General features: G+C 53.5%; 1 protein-coding gene across 1 annotated transcript in view; it reads left to right on the forward strand.

Annotated features, from left to right (window-relative positions):
- The window catches only part of TCERG1L (transcription elongation regulator 1 like), a 222094-nt gene that overhangs the window by 172107 nt on the left and 25081 nt on the right, over positions 1-24906 (forward strand). Inside the window, exons 8-9 of the mRNA XM_058298125.1 lie at positions 1378-1447; positions 19745-19880. Of these exons, the coding sequence (XP_058154108.1) occupies positions 1378-1447; positions 19745-19880 (206 nt within the window). The remainder of the gene's footprint in view (positions 1-1377; positions 1448-19744; positions 19881-24906) is intronic.

Consider the following 24906-nt stretch of genomic DNA (forward strand, 5'->3'; position numbering starts at 1 on the left):
AGCGCTGCGCATGTGGTATTTGGCATTTGGCGTGGACGGGCAGTCGGAGGGGAGGAAGCTGGAGAAGGAGGCAGGGTGGACTGAGGCGGGCTGGGAGCCCTCAGAACCTGACCCCCATCTTTCTAAGCCCAGGCTGTGCTTCGATAGCACCTGAACACACCTGAGCTGGGAACCGGCAATGCAGGTGATACCAGAATTCCAAATAGTGTGGTGGAGAGTCGTCAGGTTTTGTAAAAGGGAAGGTGTGGAGGCCTTGGCCAGGGGCTGGAATTGGCGTGCTTCCCCATAGACTCATCTGCATTACCAGAGCGTTCTAGCTGCAGCCACCTCTGCGTCCACAGGCAGCAGCAACGCAGCGGGGGAGGGCGGGGCCCAGGTGAGAGGCAGCACCAGGTGGGGGTGGGGCCCAGGTGAGCCTCAAGTGGGGACTGGGCCCAGGTGAGAGGTGGGCCCCAGGAGGGGGCAGGGCCCAAGTGAGAGGAGGGCCCAGTGGGGGCGGGGCCCAGGTGGGAGGGGCCCCAGGTGGGCATGGCCACAGCTAGGGGAGGTCCTGTGAAGCCCTTCCCCTCTGCCCACTGGGCGGTTGGCTCATGGGCACAGTGCTTTCTCAGGGCTGGGAGATGCAGGTGAAGAGCAGGGTCAGAGGACTCCTAGGATGCTGAGAGCATTTGGGAGCCATCCAGCTATCAGAACAGAAAGAAGACCCTCCAGAGCCATCTGCATGCTCATTTTCCCTTGTTCCCTTCTGTGGACAAATATGAAACCAAAACGCAGACAGCTCCTTTTTACTTTTTCATCCTGAAGCTCATCAGGCATTCACTGCCAACCTCTTCAGGATGGGAACCAGGGCGTGGCATCTTCAAAACCAATTTGGCGTTTTGAAATAGACACAGAGTCAGTAGAGAGGTGTGTTCCATGTGCCAAAGAAACCTGATTACTGCAGGCGACAGAGGGCAGCTGAGCAGGCCGGGGAGAGCGCTCAGCGGTGCAGGGGGCACGGGGGCAGCTGGGCTCAGCTGAAGGCAGACCCAGACGAGAAGGGCTTGTGCCAGGGCCTTCAGCCTAAGGGGGCAGCGACTAAGCAGACTCCCCCCTTGACCCCTCTCCTCCAGCCCTGGAGAAGGTCTGACAACCTCAAAGGCAGCTAAAGACATCAGCCAAAGAAGACCTCTGCAGAAAAACACAACTGGGGGGCTCTGATGAAGTAGAGGAGACGGGATAGCAAGAGGAAGCTAACGGCAGGGCTGGATGTCCTCCCGGAAGGAAAGCCTGCACTCTTCATTCTGAGATAACCCTGCTGAAATGCGAGAGCACCCTGGTGGCTTTCGAGGCTCGTGGGCACTGGCATCCCAACCCTGTCCCCTGCTTCCCTTTCAGCTGACCACAGCGACGGGTCAGGTCCTGAGGAGGACAGCAGTGGCCAGAGCGTGAAAACCAAGAGGAACAGGTAGGTGGCAGTGGCTCTGCCTCGTGCGTCTTTCCCTTGTGGGTAAACAGGTGGCGTGGAATGAAGGGCATCATGACACAAGACTGACGGCGAGCAAAGAACAAACGCCACTGCAGAGCAGATGGCGGAGGGTCTCAGAAAACACGGTACTGTCTGGTTCTTCTACGACCTGGTGCCCCAGCTGAGTGGGTGTGCATGGCTTATGCTCCTCAGACTTGAAGATGCTTGGGGTTCCCCTCCCCTGTCCTCTCCAGGGACCCCCACTCTCAGCCTGGCCGAGCTTCTCAAATCCTATAAAAGCTGCTGGAGAGATGAATGGGGGTGGAGGTGGGGTGGTGTGTCCAGGGAAAGAGCATGGGTGTGGGGTGGACAGACCTGGGTTGTCCCTCCAGCCCTGACCCTTGCTTGCTGTGAGACTTTTGGCAAAGCAATTTAATTCTGATCTCTGGTATTTCATCTGTAAAATGAAACTGACTTGGTTCCAAGGGCGGGAGGCAAATAAGCCGGTGCCTGCGTCACTGCTCCTGGTACTCGGTTGGCTAATGGGAAGCTCCTGATAAAGGGTGACAGTCACTCTTGGGTTGTGGTATGCAGAATGGTGGGAAATCCTCCTTTTCCTTTCAGGTCAAGGGAGCAGTTCTTATCTCGCAACCCCTCCTGTCTGCCCTTGGACTTTTGCTCCTTTCCTATTCTGCTGGTGTTTAAGTTTGCCAGGGCTGCTATGACAAGTGCCACGCACCACTTGGCTTGAACAGGAATTCACAGTCTCCTGGCTTTGGAGGCTGGGAGCCCAAAGGCAGCCCTCAGCAGCGTGCTTCTCCAGGAGCCTGCGGCATTCTGGAGAGAGCTGGCAAAGGTCCCGGAATTCTATCTGGCCTCATCTAAATGGGTCCTCCCCGATCCTCTCCACAAGTGAGCCCACACCTTACCTAGCAAAGGCCTCTTCAAAGGTCCTGTTTACAAAAGGCATCCCCCTAGTTACAAATACCTGAACACGTCTTTGGGGGTGGGGGACGAGGCATGTATGGGTCTAAGTTCCCCAGCAAAGAGGAGAAGGAAGGGCCAGTCAACAAGAGGGGTTTTTCGGCCGCCTCCTGAGCTAAGGCTTTCATTGGCCTGAGCTGTGGCCCCGACTCACGTCAGAATCCAGCCCCGACCTCGGCCAGTGGGCAGCTTCAGTGCTGCCCCAGGCCTGCGTCTCGGCCCCTGTCACGGGACAGCGCAGCCCAGCGACAGGAAGCCAAACACAGTTCCCTTCTCATCAAGAACACGCACATTCATGTCCCTTCCCTTGTGGAAAAGTGCTGTAGAAGAGCTAAGACTTCATACACTTGTGTGCGGTGGCCAAGGACAAACAGCATCTTGACGCGGAAGCTGTGCTTCAGCCTCATCGTTTCACCCCTTGACCCTGATTTCTTGGCCAAGCTGGTGGGGAACGGAGGGACGAGAAAATGTGTGGGACCAGCAGCCGGACAGATGGACTTTTTCTCTGGGTGGATGTCCACGGAGAGACAAACCTGCAGATTCAGGCCCACGTGGTTTTACTGAGGCCTCTGTTTCAACACCTTTGGGCCTTTGCCCACTGTGCGCCCCCTTAAAAATTAGTTGATCTGATTAGGGCATGCATCTTATCGTTTAACCGGTTTCCAGCTGGGCCTAAGGTCCCAGCAGTGCAGGCGGTTAGCACTGTCCTGCCGAGCGGGGAGGCGGGGCCTGCTCCCGGCAGCCTCCCTCCTGCCCCGCACTCCTGGTGACCACAGCCCTGCACGGCAGCAAGACGTTGCATGGGGGGCCCGGGGGCTGAGGGTCAGCCAACGGGGGCTTCCAGGGCTCTGGAGGGAAGAAACCTCCCCCTCAATCTCACGGACCTCTGGTCTCTTGACCCATCCCCCCAAACTTTTCCTTAAAAAGTCACGTTTGGGGATCAAAGACACTTTACGTGGGCTGTAAATGAAGGACATCAAATGCATTTGATGGGGCCAGGGGCTCCAGGATCTGTCTCTCTCTCTCTCTTTCTGTCTTTATCTCTCTATCTCCAGCTCTGTCTCTAGCTCTTTTTCTATTTCCAGCTTTTTATCTCTCTGTCTCTAACTTTATTTCTTTTTCATTCTCTAACTATACTTATTCCTATCTACATATAATAAAAACAACAAGAAGAAATTCCTGAGGCATGAGCACCATGGAAAGCTAGCCATTATTTGATGAATTATAAACTTGTGTAGGAGGAAAAACTTGATAAGATCTAAAATAACTTGGATATCTGCCCCACAACCCCAATTTCAATCTCCACTTGTTATCCCGTGAGACTGGCCTTGAATTCTGAACAGTTGGCATTTTGTAACATGAGAGCATTAATTTTAGTTTTAATCATCTGACTGACTTCCATAATTGAAAACTAGCTTTGAAGCAAATGTGGAAGTTTTGCATGGAATCTTGGTAACTGTATGTTTCTAAGTTCATTTCTGCCCTGCAGATTCCTATGTGAGAAAGAATATTTAAGTACATATTGGTGCTTAAATGGTTTCCCAATGAGGCGGTGGTTTTCAGCTCCCACCTCTTTGACCAGAATGCCACACATCCTTGTCACGGGCAGCTTTGCTTTCCCATTGAGATCTTGGAGGAAAATGCATAAATAGTTATATAGCTGGAGTGAAGATCTAGTATTTTCTGTCCAGTCATGATCATTTGTTTATAAGTGAGCCTTTCAGAACTTTGCCTATTGTATTTTGATGCTTCATCCTGTGTGCTGTTTTCCAGAGCATTCCAAGGCCAAACTGCAATGCCCACCTTCCTCCTCCACATAGGCTAAACCACCACAAGCATCTCAGCATTCTTTATCCCTCTTTGGGAAGGTTATTGTCAGTATACCCAAGTGCTTCTTAAGCTTCTAACTGCTGTTATGTATCTATAGCAAGAGAACAGGTTTCCATAGGTTGAAATCAGCTAATTTTGACCTGTCTTTATTGGTATAAATAATATAACTTTTCCTTATCATGAGCATTTCAAATACTTCTGCAATGTTGGACTAATTAGCATCTTTATTGAGAAAGAACGAAATAAACTCTGATGAAGATTGGATGTTCCACAACCCAATTTGTGTACATTTGGACCTTCATACAGAGGAGGCAAAGGTGGAATTAAATCAATTGTGCAAATAATTCACCTCTGAATGATATTTCCATAAAAATTTCCTGGGAGAAATGTATCATAATGATAAGATTTCAAATTACTAAAATATTTTCAACTACCTGAGTGCCATGCCAAATAGCTTGTTGTTTGCTGTTTAATGGAATCTGCTCATGATCCATGAGCTTACATCCTCCCTGAGACCAGAAAATCAGTTAATCGTTCAGTTTCCCCCTTTGTGTGCAGTGCTGAGAGGTTCTGCCAATTTGAACATGGATGCTTTTTTTATAGTTCAGACCTGGATTTTCAATGTGCTGTCTATTTTAAGTTAGGATTTATTTCCAATAATTGAATTATTTTAGGAATTCAGCAGAAGTGTGATACTTGGTTTGAAAATAAGAATGAAATTATCCTCAAAAAACTTTAGAGAAGAGATAACCAGTAATCTGTATGGCTTCTAGGCCCTTTGTTAGCTGCCAGGTTTTGCCATTTGGTGACTCCTACTAAATTAATGGCTTTTCACAGCATCAAAGAATGAAATTCTTCTTTCAGTTATCATTAACCCTACGGCTTTGGGAACATGCTTACATTTCTATGTCTTTCAGGTATAGGTTTCTTGTACTGTGAGTGACCAAAAGGAATCTCTTGGCTTGGAATATCATCATGGCATTTTGTAAACTTTGGAATTCCCCAATTGGCGGCTTCAGGTGTAAGTGGTAAAGTTGACCTAATAACACTGTAACACAAAGCGGAATGTTTTCCTGTAAGCACACTCGGTCCAGAGGGTGAAAAGTACTTGCCATGGCCTTCACTAAAGACTCGGCAACATGGAAGCAGGAAGTATCCCCTTGGGCTAGATCCTGCTCTCCTCAAATATGCTGCTCTCCCTGTGACTCAGTCCTCGCCTCTCGGCAATCCCAGGTGGCCATGGAAAGTTCAAAGCACACTCTCGGACCTGCGGGGCCTCAGTCTTCAGGTGGCAGGGACATGACCCTCAGGTGCAGTCCCCAGAGCTGCATGGCTTGTGGTCTACCTGGGTTCTCCAGCCCACTGGGGAGCAGCTTGGGGTGCGGTAGGCCTGACAAGATAAAAGAAGGGCAGCGCTGTAGTCCAGTGTCCTCACTGCAAAAGCAAATACCCTGCAGTGGGTTCACTTACACCATGGAGACTCCTTGCTCACGATTCTGAAGCCAGAAGTCCAAATGAAGATGTCGGCAAGGTGATGCTTTCTTCCAGAGACTGTCGTTCTGGGGTTGGCAGTTGGGGCTCCCAGGTCCCTGGCTGGTCACGTGGCAATACCTGGGGCCACCACTCCTTCTGGAACTCTGATTCAAATGGAGCCCATTCTGGTTAGAGTCAGCTTGGAAGATAAAGAAGGAAAAGCACTTTCCATCAGAAAGGAGGAGCCGGCCCTGAGCCTCTGTCCTCACACAGAGTGTGGGGTAAGCATCTCTTATTTCTATATAAATGATTTCTAGAACTCCAGGAAAATTAACTGTGAAAAAAGTGAGAGCATTACTTCTTAAAATGCTATATGATAATGCTATAAAATATGTGAACTCCCAATTTATGCAGCTGTAAAATTATATCTTTCATTTGTTCCTGGATACATGGAGTGACCTACATTCCAATGCAGAGTCAGCATCTGGGCTTCTCTTCCAGGTAACTTCATAAGGTTGAAGAATGCATTATCTCTTTGTGGTCCTTGACATGCATGGAAAACAAATTATTACCGTCCACTACCCTTTTAAGTTGTTCTTGGTACATAAGTCATGATTGTACTTGCTCACTGGGTCCTACACAGAACCTGTGGTTTTATAAATGCACGAGCCTGTGTCATACGTCATTAGGGAAACTGTACAGCACCTCGTTGATGTCTGCCTCGCAGAGATGGAGTGTGCCAGCAGCAACTGCCACGGGATTTCAATCTGCCTGTTTAGACTGAGACGTAGATATTCTCTGGCATTCATTTTGTCTTCAAAAAAAAATTATAAAATGTGTGCATTTCTAAGAGGGAGACCTGGCATCGGCTTTAAAAGCGAGATCTGTGCATCACCATGTCACATCCACAGAGCTGCAGGTGCTGTGTCTGAGGGGTTGGGTGAACAGGCAGCATTCTCCTTCCAATTTGCAGGAAACATCCCACTCAAATGAGGCATGTCTGAACAAGAGCACCAGGAGGAAACCCTGGAACGAGCCTCGGTTCCTCGGCCTGGGTACTCCTGAGACCCTCTCAGCCTGTCCTCGCCTCACTGGACCCACAGTGGAGTGAGAGCGGCTCATCTTCCCCCGTCTTCAGGAGCAGATGCCTGCTGTGACACAGAGGATGGCTGGCACGGCACTGCACAGGGACTTCCTCATTGGCAGTAGACATGAGGATGCTGAGATGATGCCACGATGCCCACGGCGGGTCTGTGCCCTCCCTTGCACAAGGGGGGGTGGGGAGAACATGGCAGACTCGCCCTCCATGTGGGGCCCAGCCATGAGTCAAGCATCCAGAAGCACAGTCTTGGCTGGGGAACCTTGGGTCTTCCCAGCCTCTGGAACCCCAGGACACCCCACAGAGAGCCCCACATGCAGGTGGGTCCTTTTGGAACAGTAAGGATACCACTCCCAAATGGAGAAACTGGACACCCTGGGCCACCTCCCACCTTGAGTTCTGTTCTGCCAACTCACCCGATGCAAGTGCCTGCTGTGTGCCACGTTCCGTGTGCCAGGGCCCCAGTGCCGTCCAGGCCTCCTCTGTCCCTGGTGCGATGGGAACATGCGGGGAAGGTATGAGGCTAGCCGCTGGCACTGCCTGATGGAGTGCAGGAAGGCTCTGCCCTTCCACAGGCAGGTCAGAACCTGGGGAACACAGGCACATGAAGGACTCGCTCCTTCTCCCCGCGCACATCGTGCTGGCAAGCTGCACGTCCTTTGCTGTAGGCATGCATTGAACAGACCTCTGTCAGCATGGCTGATGGGCAGTCCTGTGAACACATGGACTACAAGATGTCCTTTGAGGGAGCTCTGGCCAGGAGAAAGTGTCAAATGGTCAAGATGAGCCTGTGGTCTGGGCCCCACTCATCCCCAGCGCTCCTAGACACAGGCAGCTGGAATGCTGCCATGCACCTGGTGGCAACGTGTCTTCTCTCCATGGAGGCCACCTTGTAGCAAAAGCCAAACGGAAGCACATTTTACCTGGAACGTGCCCCATCTCCATCTCCTGCCCTGTTTCCCCTTGTCCTGCTCTTTCCTGTTCTAGTCCTTGATTCTTGGATTTGCGACCAGGTCTTCATGCTGCTGAAGCTCCCCAGGTGCCAGGAACCTCAGCTGAGCCACATCTACCTCCCTCCTTGGCTCAGGAACCTGCACCCGTTCTGGTCCTTCTGGCTCTTCCTCAAGGTTTCTGGATGACCAAGCCCATTTCTCTGCATGCCAGGAGTGGCAACCACTGCTCCATTTTTGTTCCTGCCCCTGGAGGGCCCTGGTGGTCAGGTCTCAGCGTCTGGTCAACACCAGAGCCATGTGTTCTTCTCCTCATCGCACAACATGATAATGCGGCTAGGGAGGGTTTCCTCTAAAATGTGGGGTCCCCAGCCGGCCGGGGAGGTGGAGTTTCAGCTGACAGTTAAACAATGAGGAGGATTTTCAAGGCAGTGGGAGAGGAATCTAGAAAGAAGGAGACGGAGAAGACCTGCTGGATGTGGATCTTCTGCCCACAGGACTCTGCAGGGAGCCTGACCCCTGCCTGTGCTCCTGAGTACTGGAAGCCAGCCTTAACTGGGGAGCGGCTTTCATCTTAGAAGACACAATTTCCAGGTCTATTTCAATCTCCTGCCTTTAGAACGCTCTCTTTGAAGTGGAATCTTTGGAATTTCCCATGTCCAGGAGTCTTTGTGTCCTGCTGGTGTGCTAGGGCGCCTGTCCACATTGAGAGGCAGCACCTCTGCCATTTCTCACCAAATGCAGCTTAACTTCCCAAAGAATGAACAGCTGGGCATCAGAAACCTTTGCAAATTCTGCCTCAAATTGCAGCAATGATTTCTGAATTGGCTGTGGCTACTTGAAGTTGAAACCAGCAGAGGTTTTGATGCCAGGTGTACCTGAAGGCTGATGGAATGATCTCATGTAACCTGCATACCTGGTATACATCAAAGGCCTTACCCCTTTGTTTTCCAGAAAGTGAGTCTACCTTCAGGAATATTTTAATCTAATTAAATTAATCCCTGTTTATTGTGTGCTTGGGGCTTGCCAGAAGTTCTGATGAATGTCACTTCTGGGATACAGAGAGAAATCGCCGAGCCGCAGAGTACATTTCACACAAACCTCATTACTTTCTCCACAAAACTGGTTATCGAAAGTTGTAGGCTCATTCTACAACCCCTCGCAGGTACACATTTATAACAATCTGAGGCAGTTTCTCCTCAGCTCCTATGGAAAAGAATGCATTTGTTTTATATTTTTGATAAATGATAGGTTACTCTGCTCAATCTGATTATGGCTTCTATTGTGAACAAGTGTTCAGCTTGAATGAGGTGAGCAGAGATGACGAGAGAAGACAAAGGACAGCACTGCCTCTGCAGTGATGGTGGAAGGAAACGGGGGAGGGGGGGGTCTGGTTCTGAGAAGGAGAGGCGAGCCAGTGTGAGAGACTGGCTGGAAGGGCAGGGATAAGCCAAAGAGAAATGGTTGTCTGAGGGGCTACGGCAGGTCAGGCCAATCCCAAAGATCCACCTGAGATGAGCTGATTTCTCACATAGCAGAGGAGTCTTAATAGATCAGAAAAGACAGGTAAAAAAGACCATTTATCCCACTATCCAACACTAGGTCGGGAAAGGCCCAACACAATGAAAATGACCTCAACATACCTGATTAGGGGGTAATGCTCAATTTACCTTCATTAACTTTTTATTATATAAAAGTTCAACATAAAAAATTGAGCAGTCTGACCCACCCCCGTGTAGGCAGTGCCCACCTTCAACAATTGCCTCACGGCCAACATCGTTCCAATCTGTCCTGTTGGCCCCTTCCTCAGATTATTTTGAATCAAAGTCCAGGTGTCATATCATTTCACTTGTAAATATTTCAGGAAACATATCTAAAGGAAAAAGATTTTTTAACATATAACCATGGTACCATGGCCATACCTAAAAACAGACATCAGCAATTAAAAAAAAAAAATCCTTAATATTATCAAATAACCTCCAATCAGCATTTAAATTCCCTTGATAGCTTTATTCTTTTCTTAAATTTTGATTTTTGAATACTAGGACATTGATGTTCATAGTCTACATTTTGTTGATTTGTCTCATGCCTCTTTTCATATCTAGATTACTCTCTTCCCAGCTCTCTTTTTTTTTCCATTTGTTTTTAAAATGCATCGGGTCACTGACCTGAGTTTCTCTCTGGAGAGCACCCTCTGGCGTGGTTTAACATGTTCTTCTGTCCCCTGTACTTTCCTGTCAGTCACTAATCTGAACTGGAGTGGCATCGGACTCAGGTGTGATTCGTGTTTCTGGAAAGAGTGCCGCGAAGCAGCATGGAGCTGCTGCCATTGGTGGCGCACAGCCCTGGGTACTGAGCTACGATGTGAGCCACCACAGGGTGCTCAGATCATTATTCCATGAGGGGCCGTTAAAGGCCAGTGTATATCTTAGTTCCCTCATGTCTTGCATTGACCAGCTTGCCTACCCTGCTAGGAGAAACCCATCCTCAGAAACTACTCAAACAGGAATGGCAGGATACATGTTTTACTCTTGCCCTTTAATTCAGTTTTCAAAGTAATATGCAGATTCCCTAGTATCCTCCAAAGATGACCCATTCTTTAGGAACTTCTGGATTTAAATAGAGTTGATGTATTTCAATCCCTTTTAGTTACAATCTTTATCCTTTAAAAGGCAATGTATTGCATGTTGGTTAATTTTCCCAGGTATGAGGTGTACCATGTAGGTGACCCTCTTCTTTATGTAAGAGCATTTTTATTGAATTATTTGTTAATATTTTCTCTGTTTCATTGCTTTGGGTTTCTTTATTGCCTTTCTCCTATGTCACATACATTTGATTCCTTATAGTATATTTCTAAATTACTTTCCACCTGGCTTCTTCGACATTTTATATTCTCTTTCTCTAAAGGCATCATCTATGGTTTTCACTCACTCTTGTGTTTCTTCTTAATTTCTAATTTATTCTTATTTTCTTAACTTTTTCCCCTTTTATTTCTAACTCTATTCTGGATTCTGCTGGTCTCTTTTCCATTCTTTCTTTCTTCCAGTATTGTTTTTTTCCCCTGAATTTTCTATTCTGATATATGCTGTTATTTTAGAGCAGTTAACATTTTCTTTTAAAAATGAGCACAATTAGTAAGACTCCCCCATGCTGTTGGCCTTGCCTCTCGGACCTGTAGGGAGTTGTCGCTCTGCTCTCTTACCTCGAGGGAGACTGGACCTGGTTTAACAGAAATAATGGAAGGGAGTAGCCCAAGAGAGCACCCTGGCCCCTCCACGCCAGGGCTCTTCCCGGAGCTCTCTGAGGCCATTTGCAGGGTGCCCTGGGCTCGGGGGATCTGCTTCTCTGCATCCGCCTCGCTCGCACCTGAAACTTCTGTTTCCTCACTGGTGTCCTGGAGCCTGAGAGATGCCCGACCCCAGTGTCACCTGCTGCCCCTCTCAGCGGGTGGAGGCAGGTGCCCCTCAGGGAGTCACGAGTTTGCAGCGGCCTCACCCACTGCCCTCTTGCCCTAATATGCCCCGCCGCCCCTCTGCTCCTTCCAGGGTTGCCAAGGGTCCGTGGCCCCGTCGGCGTCTCTTGTCCAGCCATCCCCACTCAGACTTGAAGCTTTGCTTAGCATCATGAGCACTGTAATTTTAATTTTTAAATCTTAGAATGTTTTAAAAGTCTGTATCCTACAGTGAATATATGAATCAGACTATGAGGCTCTGGTAATCCCAGAAGGAACACCTGGAGGCAACAAGCAGAGGCAAGAAAATAGTTTAAAAACCTGATTCAACAGCCTCTGGAAGCTGCACCCTGCATCTTTGAGCCCGAGGGACAAGCGTCCCATGCAGGTCTGCCAGCTCGGCTCCAGCCCACGTGTGCCCAGGCTGGGTAATTGGCTCATCTCCCAAGTGCAACTAGAAGGCAGCTGGCCAAGGAATGGCGTGAAGGCCAGTGCCGCCACCTGGCCTGGGTCAGAGGCCCCGCTGGATGATAACAGATTTGGGCGCTCCAGGATCCGCAGGCCTGAGTTCCAAAATGAGGAGCCTGTCAAGGCTACTTCCTAATTACAGGCACAGAAATACGTTCCTGTGAGCTACTCAAGTCCTCCTCACTGCTGGGAAATCTTTAGCCTCAGCCAAGTGTCCGGGGCAGGAAGAGCATGTTGTGCAGCAGGCTGTCAGCCCGTGACCCCTCTTCAGCCCCAAGCTGACCTACTCCCACTGCACTCGGGGTCCGAGCTCAGTGGTCACCAGGCATCTGCCTGCACCAGGACACTGTCTTCCCTGAGCAGCAAAACTCCTAGCCCCAAACGGCCGAAGGACAGAGGGACAGTTGAGAGGCAGGGGCAGCCTCCGAGCTGCCTGGCAGAGCCTTCAAGCCCTGCCAAAGGCTTTGACCACCAGGGTCCATCGGCTGGTGGAGGGTCCAGGGTGGCCGTAGCCCTGGTCCAGTGTCCAGAGGCTTTTCGCCCTATCCCCTCTGCCGAACTCTGTTCCTGACACATAGTCAGGGTGTCATAGCCATGTGGACAATGGAGGCAGAACAAGGTAGATGGATGTGGTGGCCAGGAAGGAGCCGCCAGCTGGCGGTAGGGGTGGGTGGGGCCTGCCTGGTCTCGGTGCAGAGCTGGGAAGGCCAGAAGGACTGAGCAGATGGGGGGCCGGAGGGCGGGGCCAGGGCCACTCCAACAGGGTGGAGAGAGCAGGACAGGAGCTGGCGTGGGGAGGGCTGCAGGCAGAGCTGTGGGCAGCTGGGCAAGACGGGGTGGGTCTTGATGCTGTGGCCAGGGGATGGTGTGTGTGTCTACCCATCCTAGCGCCCTTGTGCTCACATGCTGGACAGTGCTGGTGAGGGCGGGGAGTGGCCCTTCCTGCTGCGCCCCCCCATCTCTGGGCAGGAGCCCTGCTTGGGGGCAGTGCCGAGCTCCCACCCCCAGGACTTTGCCGGTGGCTGTGACTCCATCCTGGGGGAGTCGGCCCCCACTGCTGCTGCCGTTGTCTTCGAATCCCCACTCCCCACAAGAAGAAAGCAGCAGGCAGAAGCAGACGCATCTGTGTCCTGGCCCGTGTCAGATGGGAGCCCTGTCCAGGGAGCCCTGGCTGCCCCTGATTGATGCGCTGAGCTTCCCAACAGCTGCTGGCGGCTCCGTGCTGCACTGCACTGTTTCAAGGCCAAAAACCTGGAGAATACAGGTCTTTCAAAATTTGTCTCATCTGAAGACCGTTTGTTACCAGCACACAATGCAGTGTCTGAGGTCCCATAAGGCAGAAAGATTAACAGGAACTTTGATTCCTGCAGAATTTCATGTTGTGTCTAACACAGGAGTTACAGACTGGCAGCATTTTGATGATAAATTCCCAGCCCACTTTGCCTGCAGAAAGAGCAGACTCTCCTCATCTGTTAAATCCCATAAAAGATGAGGTGTCAGCCAGCCGCACAGCGGACTGGACCCCAGCTGGGCAGGGCAGCTGTGGATGCCCAGAGGTGGCCAGAGTCAGTGCACGTGAAGAATCATCATCATCATCATCTCCATCATCATCATCGTCGTCGTCGTCGTCGTCACCGTCATCATTAGCATTTCTATCCTCATCATCACCATTCTCATCACCATCATCATCCCCATCATCCTCATCACTGTCGTCATCATCGTCTTCATCATCCTAATCATCACTGTCATCACTCTCATCGTCATTGTCATCATTGTCATTGTCACCGTCGTCATCTTCATCATCATCGTTGTCACCGTCAGTCATTGGTCTGACATTTTTACGGGCTGGGTGCTCTGCTAAGCACCTTGAAGGATCAGTTGTCTCACCTGTATGCGGGGATGCTGGCTGGGCCGCCCCTCCGGCTTGTGAATGAAGCCGTGCAGGAAAGTGGGGAGCAGCAGGCCTGATGCTCAGAGCGGTCAGCAAATGGCAGATGCTCTTGGTATTTCATCTCCTTCTTACCTAAGATCCTACATGGTTGGTGACATTATTTTTTCCAATTAACAAATGAAACAAAATGGAGAGCCAGTAGGATACAAGACTGACCGGAAGATGCACAACTGGTCAGTGGGAAGTCCAGGTTCGAACTCTGTCCCTAGAGATTAAACTTGTACTGAAAGTCCTGCCCTCTGCCTCCTGGCCTCCTGCCCTTCCTCTTGTATCATGTTGCTCCCAATTTGGAAGAAAAGCGAGGAGTTGGGGAGGTTTTAGATGTCCACAGACAGACAACTACCAAAAGGCAGGCCAGGGGTGCTGGACTGCTGGGTTCTTGGAAGCTTGGAGTGGTGATCAGACGCAGGGCCTTCGATGACTGCAACCTTGGTTTATGGATTCCTTTGACAACACTGTCCAATGGGAAGAGAGCTCAAGGCAAACAGATGGCCACGAACTCAGGAGACGTGCAAAAATATGGTGTTGATTCCATGCTGGACGAAGTCTTTAGAGGATCCCCTGGAACAGGCCCCTCCCTGCAGGGCCAGGACAGAAGTAGGAACGGTGAGAGTGGCTGGGAATCACGTATGGAACGTGGAAGGCCAAAAGCCCGTGGCGACCTCTTCTCTTTACAGAGTGAGGCTGGAGCTCAGCACCTCTAGCGTGTCTCTAAGGGCGTCACAAGAAACGAGTTCCCACAGGAATCTAATCCAACACACTTACTCCCTGCCTCTGGGCCACCACGTCCAGCGCCAAGGGCCGGAGAAAACACACCAGCCGGCGGTGGCACTTTAACAAAAGCACGGCAAGTCTCACCGGGTGCAGGAACGCAGAGCTTTGTGCGCCCAGGGGAGAAAACGTTCTCAGCGTGACCTCATGGCGAATGTTTGCTAGAACATTCTAGCGAAGCCCGTGGGGCACAGCGAACGACACCCACAACCAGCCGGGCTCCCCTAACCCTGCTTGTCAGAGTGTGTGATGCCGACAGAGTCCGGTGGACCCCGTGTCGGGAGCCTGCCAGCGGGGCCCCGAGAACACGCCTGGAGGATCGGCCTGGGGTCAGATGCGCGGGAGGCAGGCGAATGCGGGCCGAGGGGGCGCGGCCTGGCGCGTGCACTGGCACTGGCCTGATAAGGTCGGCGGGTCCAGAAGGGCCCTCGGGTTATGGGGCCACGGCTTCCGGCTCCCTCTTGGGATGACGTCAGCTTTTTGCCGTTGCTTTGCTCGTCCCCCTGTCTTTCCTTAAGGCAACATCCGTCACCACCATCGCCTGCCTCGCCTGGGCTAGTGACTAATCCTTAAAAATACATCAAGGCAACAGTCACTCAGGAATCGCTTCATGTGCAGCAAAACATTTCCACAGACACGCCTGGGAAGACGCGGGGCCCACGGGCCTTGGCTCCGCAGGGTCTCCACAGCTCGTGGCCTGAGACAAATCAAACCGATGCCCTCGTGGCCTGGACCAGCTCAGGGCAGGGCGCCCCGGCACAGCCACCGGTTCCCCGAGCCGCGGCTCAGAGCTGTCCCTGGACCTGCCATCTCAGCAGCCCCTGGCCAAGGAGACAGAAGAGCCGTGAGGAAGGAACCAGGCAGCCCCGGTGTGGTGCCGCGCCCCCCGGAGCCGCCCCTCCTGATCTCCAGTGCCGCCGTCCTGCGGCAGCCCCCCATGTGGCTGCAGCCCTGCTGGCCCGCCTGCCATCTCTGGAGCAGTCCCTGCTGCCCCCCGCTCGGTGCCTTTGCAGAGCCAAGCCCGGGCCTGGAGGCCTCCTCCCCCAGGGCCCGTGCCTCTCCCCAGCGGTCACTCCTGGTGGCTTCTCCAGCAAGTGGCCCTGAGCACCCGGCGGCCCCTGTCCCCTACCCAGCTCTGGGTTTGTTTTGCATTTCCTACGTGGGTGGCTCCAGACTGAGTAGGCTTGCTTGTTGTCCTCGGCCTTTCCCTCTGGAACAGGGGCCTCAGGGGGCCGGGGCTTGTTCCCCAAGTGCCCGGAGCAGGCCCTTGCGCAGTGAGCACGCTGGAGCCGCCTCACCGAGCTCTTCCTCGTCTGTGATCATGGTGGAGCCTCCGAAGAGTCATGGTGGGTGCTGGGGTCGACGACAAAAGAACCACAGGCCCCGGGAGCCTCCTGGACAGGTCCTGCACGAGCCCCTGCCTAACGGAGCGGGAGCACCCTGAGGCAGGCCTGAGACTTGTCACTCCCGATCCTGGGCTCCCCCCAGCCCACCACGCTGCCACCCGACCCTCGGGGCCGTGGGCCCATTAGTTAAGGAGCAGAAAAGGCGCCCAAGCTGCTCTCCACCCCAGGAAGAGCGTGTCAGGGGCAGTGGGGTCGGGGCTGCAAGGGACAGGGTGGACTGTGCAAAACCAAACTCAAGTCTCTTGGCTGACTCTCCCTGCAGGCTCTGCTTGGCCCTGGAGGATGCACAGTGGGGCCCTGGCTGGTGGATGGCGTGGACGCCAGCTGTGGTGCCCACAGAGTGCGGACGGAGCAGAAGGCAGCCCAGGGCTGGGCGTGCCTGCCGGGGACCGTGTCCTGGCCCTGTGCCTCTGCCCACGGGGCCAAGGTCTGCTGTCCGTGGAGCAGGTGCCTGGGGGAAGCTCCCAGAGGCGCCAGGTGTGGCAATCCCTGCTCAACACATTCATGAGCAGCTTGTATGAGGCCAGGGGAGGCCTGACTCTGGAGTCTAGGAAGAACAAAACGGGGAGGCAAACCTAGTATGTGGAAGGCAGGATCAACATGTTTAAGTGGTCAGCAGGGTGGGAGGCCCAAGAGCCCATCTGGTTGCAGAATTGCAGCTCCCCGAGGCATTTCAAGATCGCCTTGTCTGAACCACTTATTTTACCAAAAATAAGGGGCAAATTTGCAGAATTTGAGGTTTTACAGCAAGACCCCTCACCTGTAGAAGCACCTCAAAGCCAAACAGGTGCTCTCTGAACGTCAGGTAAGATGGCGCTCTGTCTCCATCCGAGTCAGCTCATAGTCCTCCTTCCCTCTCATCTTCTGAATCCAGAAAAGAGTCACATCCAGCATCTTCTCTTTCGGCCAAGTCCCATGGCACTGGCAGTCCTTGTTGCACAGCATATTTCAGCTCTGCGAGGCCTGTCACAGTGGTGGTTTTACGTGCGTGTGACTAGGAAATGTCCCCTTAGGTGGCAAGCTCTACTGGGGGGTGGGGCTGCCTTGTTGTCACCACAAGCCCTGTGTGCCTGCAGAGCGTGCAGCAGTGTGCACAGCAGACCCTGGGGGGAGGGGAGGAGCCCACGGAGCGGCTGCAGCCCCTGGACTGGGCGTTCTTCCCTCCCACCCGTGGACCCTGAGCTGAGCAGGAATGAATCCCAGTCATCCAGCTCCCTAGCTGGAGCTCCTGCCCATCCCCGTAACACAAAGATGGTGCGTTTGAGGCTGGATGTTTGCATGAACGGGCGGGTGCCTAGGCTTACTGGACAATGAACCTCCCCAATGCACCTGCTGCACAGGAGGGGCGGCCCAATGGCTCTCTCTCTGCATTCTTCCAGTTCTCTCCCCCTCTGGCCCTCCCTCCTTTGCTCTCCCTCTCTCTTTCCCTCTCCTCTCTCTAATGAGGCAGTGAAATCAGCCGCTTTCAGTTTCCTCTGCACTTTAACAGGTGGCTCTTTGGTGGCCGTGGTAGTCTCTGTGCCAGGGTGAAGGTTTTCCTCTAAGGACAGCTCACCTAGGTGGGCAGCAGGCAGTGCCTGGGAGGTGGTCTCCGGGCACACAGCAGAGGTGCAGTTGCCCCGTGGCCCGAGTCCCCAGCCCCAGGTAAACTCACAGGCATCGGCAGCCCACACAGGTGAGCCATCCGCCTGAGGCCATGCAGTTACTGAGTAATCTGCTGCCCTCTGCACGTGGCAAACTCGCAAGGCCCTGGTGTAGAGATGTGCTGACACCTGGGAGAGACACACGGACATGCATGCACCCACACGTGCACAAGTGTGCATGTAAGCCCACAGGCATCCTCAGCAGAGGAGCTGCATGAGCTCGGCTGCAGGGGGAGGGCTGGGCAGAGGGTGTGAAGTGGGGGCCTGGGAGCCGGACCCCTGCTGTGCCGGGGGTGAAGGGACCCCAGGACTGTGAGGCCCAGATCGGGGGTCCCTGCCTGGCTGGAAGGTTGGCCAAGGCCACGCCCTTTCCCCCCTGCCTTGGACCTGGGCTATTTCCTGCAGCCATGGCCAGACTCTCAGGGTTTCTCCAGGGCAGGGAAATGCTCCTGATGAGAGGCAGGCATGCACTAGGGAAGGCTCCTCTCACCCTTGTCAGAATTCTGGGTCGAGCTCGTTTAATCAAAAACATTGAAAGTTACTCTTTGTTGAAAGTATGAAAATTGTTCAACCATAAGAATATGAAAAAATATCCTTAGTGAGCTTGCATTTGCTTCTGACCAATTCCAACTGAGTGGGTAGCTGTGGGTTAGAAGGTGTCCAAAGAGTCCTGAACAAAATATTTTGTTGAATAAGCTATAATGTGATATCATCGGTGAACTTAACAATGTTCCTATTAATTTTATTTCAAGTTGCAACAAGGCAAGCCTTGTTTCCACGCTTCTATTTTTAACCAATGAAAATTTATTACAAAGAAATCCTAATTATACCTCTTGGAATATTATACAATTACAAATCCACTGGTAATTTTCTCTTTTCAAAAGTCCACCTAATCGCTTAAGCAGCAAAGATGCAAGTTCTCCTGAAAGAGTCGATCTATAAATAAAAAGCCTAGATGGGCTGAGCAAGCATTTTTCCCCTTTGCACATTTTGTATTAGGTTGGATTAATCCATATTGCAATGCCTGTGAGTGAAAACCGCTCGTCAGAAATAGAATCTTACCTATTCTCAGCACATCCTCAGACGGGAGCTGGCGCGTTTCCACAAGGCCCTGAACAGCCTGTGGACGGGAGGGCCAGGCTCCTGCAGGACCGGGGGGTGGGCTGGCCTGGGCTCGCCTCCACCACCGTGTGCCCTAGCACCAGCCCCTTTCCCCTGCGGCCCCCTCTCTGCTGCCATACCTGGTGTCCTAGGTTGCGGGCACCGGCGTCCCGTCCGGTGGCAGAGCGGGCGGAGCAGGGCTACCACGCTGCCCTCCTGCCCCTTTGGGCTGGAAGACTCCGTCGTGGGGGGCCGTCCTGCAGGATGCTGGCAGTCCTTTCAGAAGCCAGTAGCACCTTCCCAACTGCAGCAAATCCAGGCGTAGCCAAATGTCTCCTGGGGCCAAATCGCCCCTGATTGAGGACCGCTGTCTGAAAGTGAGGGTCTCTGAGAAGCCAGTGTCTAGGTGAGCCTTGCTATTTCTAGGCTCCAAGCGCTGAGGCTGATGCCCAGCCTGTGGATGGCATGAAGCACCAGTGCCTTCCGAGCAGATGTCACCTCCTGACGGCCAGGTCTAGCAGGTCCTGACGAGGGTGCTCGAGCCCTGGCCATCCAGATGTTGGGGTGATGCAGGAACAGCCTTGCACCTGCTGTTTGCGGACGGTCATGGACCGTGGGACATGGTGATGGTTGGGTGTGGGGCAGGGCCAGCATGGGGGCCCAGTGGCCCAGGAGAAGAACGAGTTTGCTCTCCAGGCTGGTCAGGCCGAGGCGCATGTCACGGCTGGGAAGAGCGCCAGGTTCACGGGGCTGGGCCACGGGCTCCAGGCTGGGCCAAGTCAGGAGCAGGAGCCGGGCCTGGGAACTGCAGGGTCTGCCCGTGGGCCGGATGTTCCTTCCAGTAGCAGACACTGGGGTTCTTTAGAAAGAGGTTCCCCGGTGCTTCTAGAATACAGTGTAGAACCATCAAGAGCTCTATCGTGCAGCCAGTTAAGTGAACGACTGCAGAGCACAGTTGCTCTGTAAGGTGGGTCTCTCCCCTCCTCTCTGAAGAGCAGGAGCCCCAGGATATTCCCGTCAAGGTCCGGCCTGCGCGGGGGCTTGGCCACGTCTCCGAAGGCGGTTGAAGGAGCTCTGCTGCTCAGAGCTGCGGGGGTGGGCAGTCGGCGTGAAGCCAGGTGGGTCTCCCACAGCACATTTACCTGCTCTTCGTGTCTTGTGCCCCTCAAGGACGGAAGGCCACGCCAGCCCGGAGCCGGAGGAGACGGAGAGGCAGGACGAGGCCACGAAAACGCCGCCGCCCCAGATCCTCCTGCCCTTGGAGGAACGGGCGACCCATTTCCGAGACATGCTGCTGGAGAGAGGGGTAAGGGAGAGCCTTCGCGGGCGGCACACATGCTTCAGAATAAGCGGCGCTGGCCTCAGGAGCGCGTCGCTGGACGTTGCACCCAGCCTGTGGGTCCATTGTGGGTCCAGTGGGCTTCAGGCTGTGGATGATTTGAGCCCCAGGGGACAAGGCAGCATGGGAGGGGCAGGGGATGGTCTGCCAGGGGCCGCTGTGGGGCCGCCGAGTGTGGGGGAGTCCCTGAGGGCAGGAGGGGGGCGTCTGCCGGGGAAGGGGCAGCAGTGGGGCTCTGGGCGCATTGACGAGATGCCCCGGACCCACCGAGGGCAGCCGTCATGGTTCTCTCACCCGCAGAAGGTGGGGGGCTGGCACCTGTGGGCTAAGGCAACTGTTCCTTGTAAAATAGGACATCCTCCTCGGAGCTGCTTTCTGAGTCTCTCTGAATTTAGGAAAACAAATCATAATCAAAGCTCCTTCCAATGACTTCTATTTCCGGCTCTGGCTTTTGGGTATGCAATGAGCCAGCTACTACAGTTTAGCCCGGTTTGATTTCTTCATAAATTGGGGGGGAGGGGCATGGAAGGTAGTGCCCTCGTAATTATAATTATAATGCCCGCTGCTGGCACTGCCCCTCGCAGGCTGCTCCCTGCACTTGCCCCCCGGCAGCAGGGACAGCTGGGCGTCCACGTGTGCAGGCCACAGAGGACGGGGCGAGCTGCGCGTGGGGAGCAGAGCAGGGGGCCAGCGGTGGCGCTCCCCCGGGACAGCCTGGAGCACAGGCAGGGGGCTGGGTAGGCCCCGGGGGTGCGGGAAACCCCAGACCTTCCCGCGCTGCAGAACTGCAGGGAGACAGCGCTTCCTCTGCACCATGGATTTTAACACATGCATCTGTTGGTCTATTTAGTCATTTGCTCAAATGTAAAATATAGCCCTCAAGGAAATGGAAGGAAAAAATAGACTTGTAAACTTGTAACTACAATAAAATGTATTAAGCCTGCATCAACATAAATCACAAGTAATGCAGAAGGACAAGGGGGAGTAGTGACATGCACACAAGCCCACACACGTGCACACAGCATGCACAGGCACACACAGGCACACATGTGCACACACAGGCACACATGCACAAGTGTGCACACAGCACAACATAAGCATCCATGTTCACAGAAGCACACATGTGCACACCTATGCAGGCAGCACACACACACAAGCACACACACACAGCCCCTGATAGGTGGATGGCATTTTTAGAACACAGGTTTCGAGCTGTTTACTTGCTCTTCAGGAAAGCACCCGTTCCTTCCTCTGACTGAATTTCATAGCTTTTAAGCCCCTGGCGGCTCGGCCACCGCGAATCCCCAGCAGGGAGCACCCTGGGAGCGTCTTCCTGCCCACCTGGGATGGCCGCACACTGCCCAGGCTCGCCCTGTCCTCCAGCGCGCTCGCCCTAACCCACTTCACGTGCTGAAAGGCACACAAGTAAAATCCGCGTAACCTGCCCCGCGCGAGGCGGGCGAGGAGCCGGGACGGGGCGGGCGCCCGGGCCTCTCTGGAGGGCGGTGGCGGAGGCAGGCTCTGTTCCTTGCCTCCCACCCCAGGGGCGAGGGTCTCGGGGCCCTCAGTCCACGCACACTCCGCCCTGACGAGCGCGGGCACTGTGGTCAGCCCGGCCGCCTGGACCCGACGCCGGCGTCCATTTTACAGCTGAGGCGGCCACGAGGGTCTGAGCCAGCCCACCCGGCCCCGTGCCTCGGGGCCACCCTGCTCCTCCTCCGGCTCCTAGCGCAGGGTCCCCTTCCCTGGAGGCCCCCGCGGCCTGCCTGGAGGCCCTGCCAGCCATGTGCGGGCCCCACATCCGCGATGGGTCCCTTGTCGCGTCGCTGTGAGACCCCAGCTCCTGGAGGCCTGGGCTTTCCGACCTGGGGAGGCCCTGCCGGGCGCACAATAGGTGCTCAGCGCCTCCCCGAGTTTCCCCAGCATCCCCACAGACGCTCTCCCGGGACAGGGCTCTTGTCTTCTGTGCGTGGACCCCCGGCAGCCCCTGGGCCTGCGCATGGCCCAGCCCTCAGGGAGTCACGGGGCCTGTGCGCAGGGGCTTCTGGGGGCAGAGCTCCGGCTGGCTCGTCCTTTTCCTCCACCCCCTTGGCCCCAGAACCGTGCTAGGCAGACCTGTGCTCTCACGGGGCGTGAGCCAGCCTGGCACCCACCCCCAGTCCCCAGACCTGGGATCCCTCCTCTGGAAGTCGGGATGAGCCCCCGAGGCACTGGCTCGGCTCAAGCGCCCACCCTTGCCACGAGGCCTCTTCTGATGGCAGAAGCGAGTGCGGTTCCTGGTTTCTAAACCGGCCTCACGCCTGCTCCAGGGGAAATCTCAGTGGGAGCGGGCCCAGCATCCGCGCTCCTGGCGGCGCTGTTAACGTTGGAGAAACAGGCGAGATTTCACTCCGTTGGGAAGCCAACCAGACCCGATTCATCAGCACCCTCGGGGCTCGCGCCGGCGGAAAGTCCACTCCCCCCAGCAGGAGGGCACGTGTCGCTTGCGTTTATCCCAGTGGCCTTGGGCAGGGGGTTTTGGTGAGACGCCTGTGCGTTCTTGCCCCACGGAGGTGGTGGCTTGCACCAGCCTTGGTTCATACTCTCCGAGTCACATGAACCTTGAAGCGTCAACCTTGGTGCCTCGTCGTTTTTCCTGGAACTGAGAGAGTGGGACGAAGCCCAAAGCCCTGACATAGGAGCAGCAGGAGGCCAAGCCAGCAGCAGGGAGAGCGGAAACCAGTCTGAATTTCTGGTGAGGAAGGTAAAGCAATGCTGCCGTTTACGACTTTTTGACTTGCAGATTTCCTCAGTTTCTCGTGCTCCCAAGAATTTGATTGCTCAGCCATAAGAGTTCTAGTTGCTTAGGAAACAAGGCATAGAAAGGTCGCTTTTTCATGCACTGGGTGATTGAAAAGGTTTTTTATTGTGTTCGCTCGGTAGTTCAGTTGAGGAGTTGTACCTGTGGAGAGAAGAAGCCAGGCGCAGAGCTCCAGAAGCCTGAATGGCCGTGGCTGGGATGGGTTGTGGAAACTGGATTGGGGGAGGGAGGCCACAGCTTTTGTTGTTGGGGTATGTGAGTGATAGCTCAATGACTGCTTCTGTTTGCTTTTGTTTTGTTTTACACCATGGAGCTTTACTGTAAACTTCAGTCTATAAACAGGCAGGGGTGGTTGAAGAGCAGATCAGCAGCCTAGCCCTACCAGGTCGACGAATGCACGGGCGACGTGTTACGAGACCTGCCCCCTTACAAGTAGGGGCCGGGAAAGCATAGTCTGTGGGAGAGCCCCAGGTCTTGAATCAGGGGCTCCAGAGGCGTCCCCTGGGGGTCCCTCTGCAGGTGTCCTTGGCCAGCTCCAGGGAGAGTGGCTGCACTGGCCGGTAGGGTAGCAGGACCCCTGGGAGTTGGGGTGGCACCTGCGCAGAACGAGATTCCACAGAACGCACTCACAGCGGCCTCTGTCTCACCGCGGTGGCTTTGAGGATGCTGGCTCCAGTGACAGCAGGGCTCTAGGGACCGTGGCAGAGGCAGGAAGGGCCCCACCGCCTCCCCCCCACTAGTGACGGCCCCCCCCCCCGTCAGGCTTGGCACCCACCTGCCCTCTCCAGGAGTTCCCACCACCCCTGGACCGTGCAGCGGCTGAAAGCACCAGTTGCCTGGCCTGCAGGAGCCAGGACAGCTGGGCAGGGGCCATGTCAGCTCTCGAGCCCTAGAGCCCCACGGTCCATGGGGAAGCTGGTCCTTTCCATGTCCACATGGCTGTGCTTCCAGAGCCCACAAGGCAAATAGCAACTTCTCTGATAAAACAAAATTACATCATAAAGGTAGTGCATGCTTATTATAGAAAAATGCAATATGAAGAGTATAAACAGAAAAAACATCACACAAATTCCTACCCTAAGAAACAATTTTTGTTATCAGTGGGGTACATTTCCCTCCAACCTTTTTTTCTACGGATAGATATTTTAACATTACAAAGCATCAAGAATAAGCACTTCTGTCTTATAGTATGAATCAGTATTGAGCTACAGTTGAACATGTTTGAACCAATTAATTTTTTTCATGTAATCAACCTCATAAAGTTCACCTTTATAAATTTGTACACTACTTTCTACCACTACGCTTTTTAAAAACATTATTATAAGCACTTGAAAAACATTTTTGATGAGGGCATAGTACTCAATTCCTTGTCAGTTCAAAAAGTTGCCATTTTCTTTCCTTTAGTATATTTCCCAATTGTGCTCTTTTAACTATTTTGATGATCATATTGGTATGTAAACTTCTGTGGAGTTTTTGTTCGTTTGTTTGTTTTATGCTTGTTTCTTACAAGCTATACCCTTTTGACCTATACTACCAAATTGTTTTTGGAAAAGTTTTTAATATAATTTATTCTCCCATTATCTATATATTAGAGACCCTGCCATTTTATACTGCACTGGCATTGAATGCTAGGAAGGATAAATACTGCTACTAATTACATCCTGGAATCTCATTGTTCCTTTCCTTTGGCCTTGGTGCTGAGTTCCTTCGCCCTGGACTTGTCCGTTCAGCTCTGGGTTGCTGGTGCAGGTATCTCTCCCTTGGTGACTAGAATGAGCTCGTCATGGAGATGGCCATGGGGGCTCAAGGACCACCTACTCTAATTTCTAGAATAGTATAATCATCCCTAATGTGAAAATAACCATCAAAGTCAATGAAATCAGATGAATATACTGTGGAATTTTATCCTCCCAAAAGGAAAAAAAAATCTGAAACAGGACAAATACAAAGAACACAGGGAGACATGGAGTAGGGCTATGGTGCCCCAGGCTGAGGGAGAAGTGGGCAGGCAGGTGACACCCCGCCATGGCCCTGGCTCACCTGTGAGCTCACCTGTGGGCTCACCTGTGGGCATCAGCAAGTCTTCCCTGTGTGCTGAGGATGCCCATGGCAAGGGCGAGGGCTAAGAGCTAAGGTCTGACGCTCGCAGGGGCAGCTGTCGGTGGGGGGTACGAGCATGAAGCGTGCCCAGCC

This window comes from Dasypus novemcinctus, chromosome 6 (genome assembly GCF_030445035.2).
Source record: "Dasypus novemcinctus isolate mDasNov1 chromosome 6, mDasNov1.1.hap2, whole genome shotgun sequence".
Taxonomy (NCBI): domain Eukaryota; kingdom Metazoa; phylum Chordata; class Mammalia; order Cingulata; family Dasypodidae; genus Dasypus; species Dasypus novemcinctus.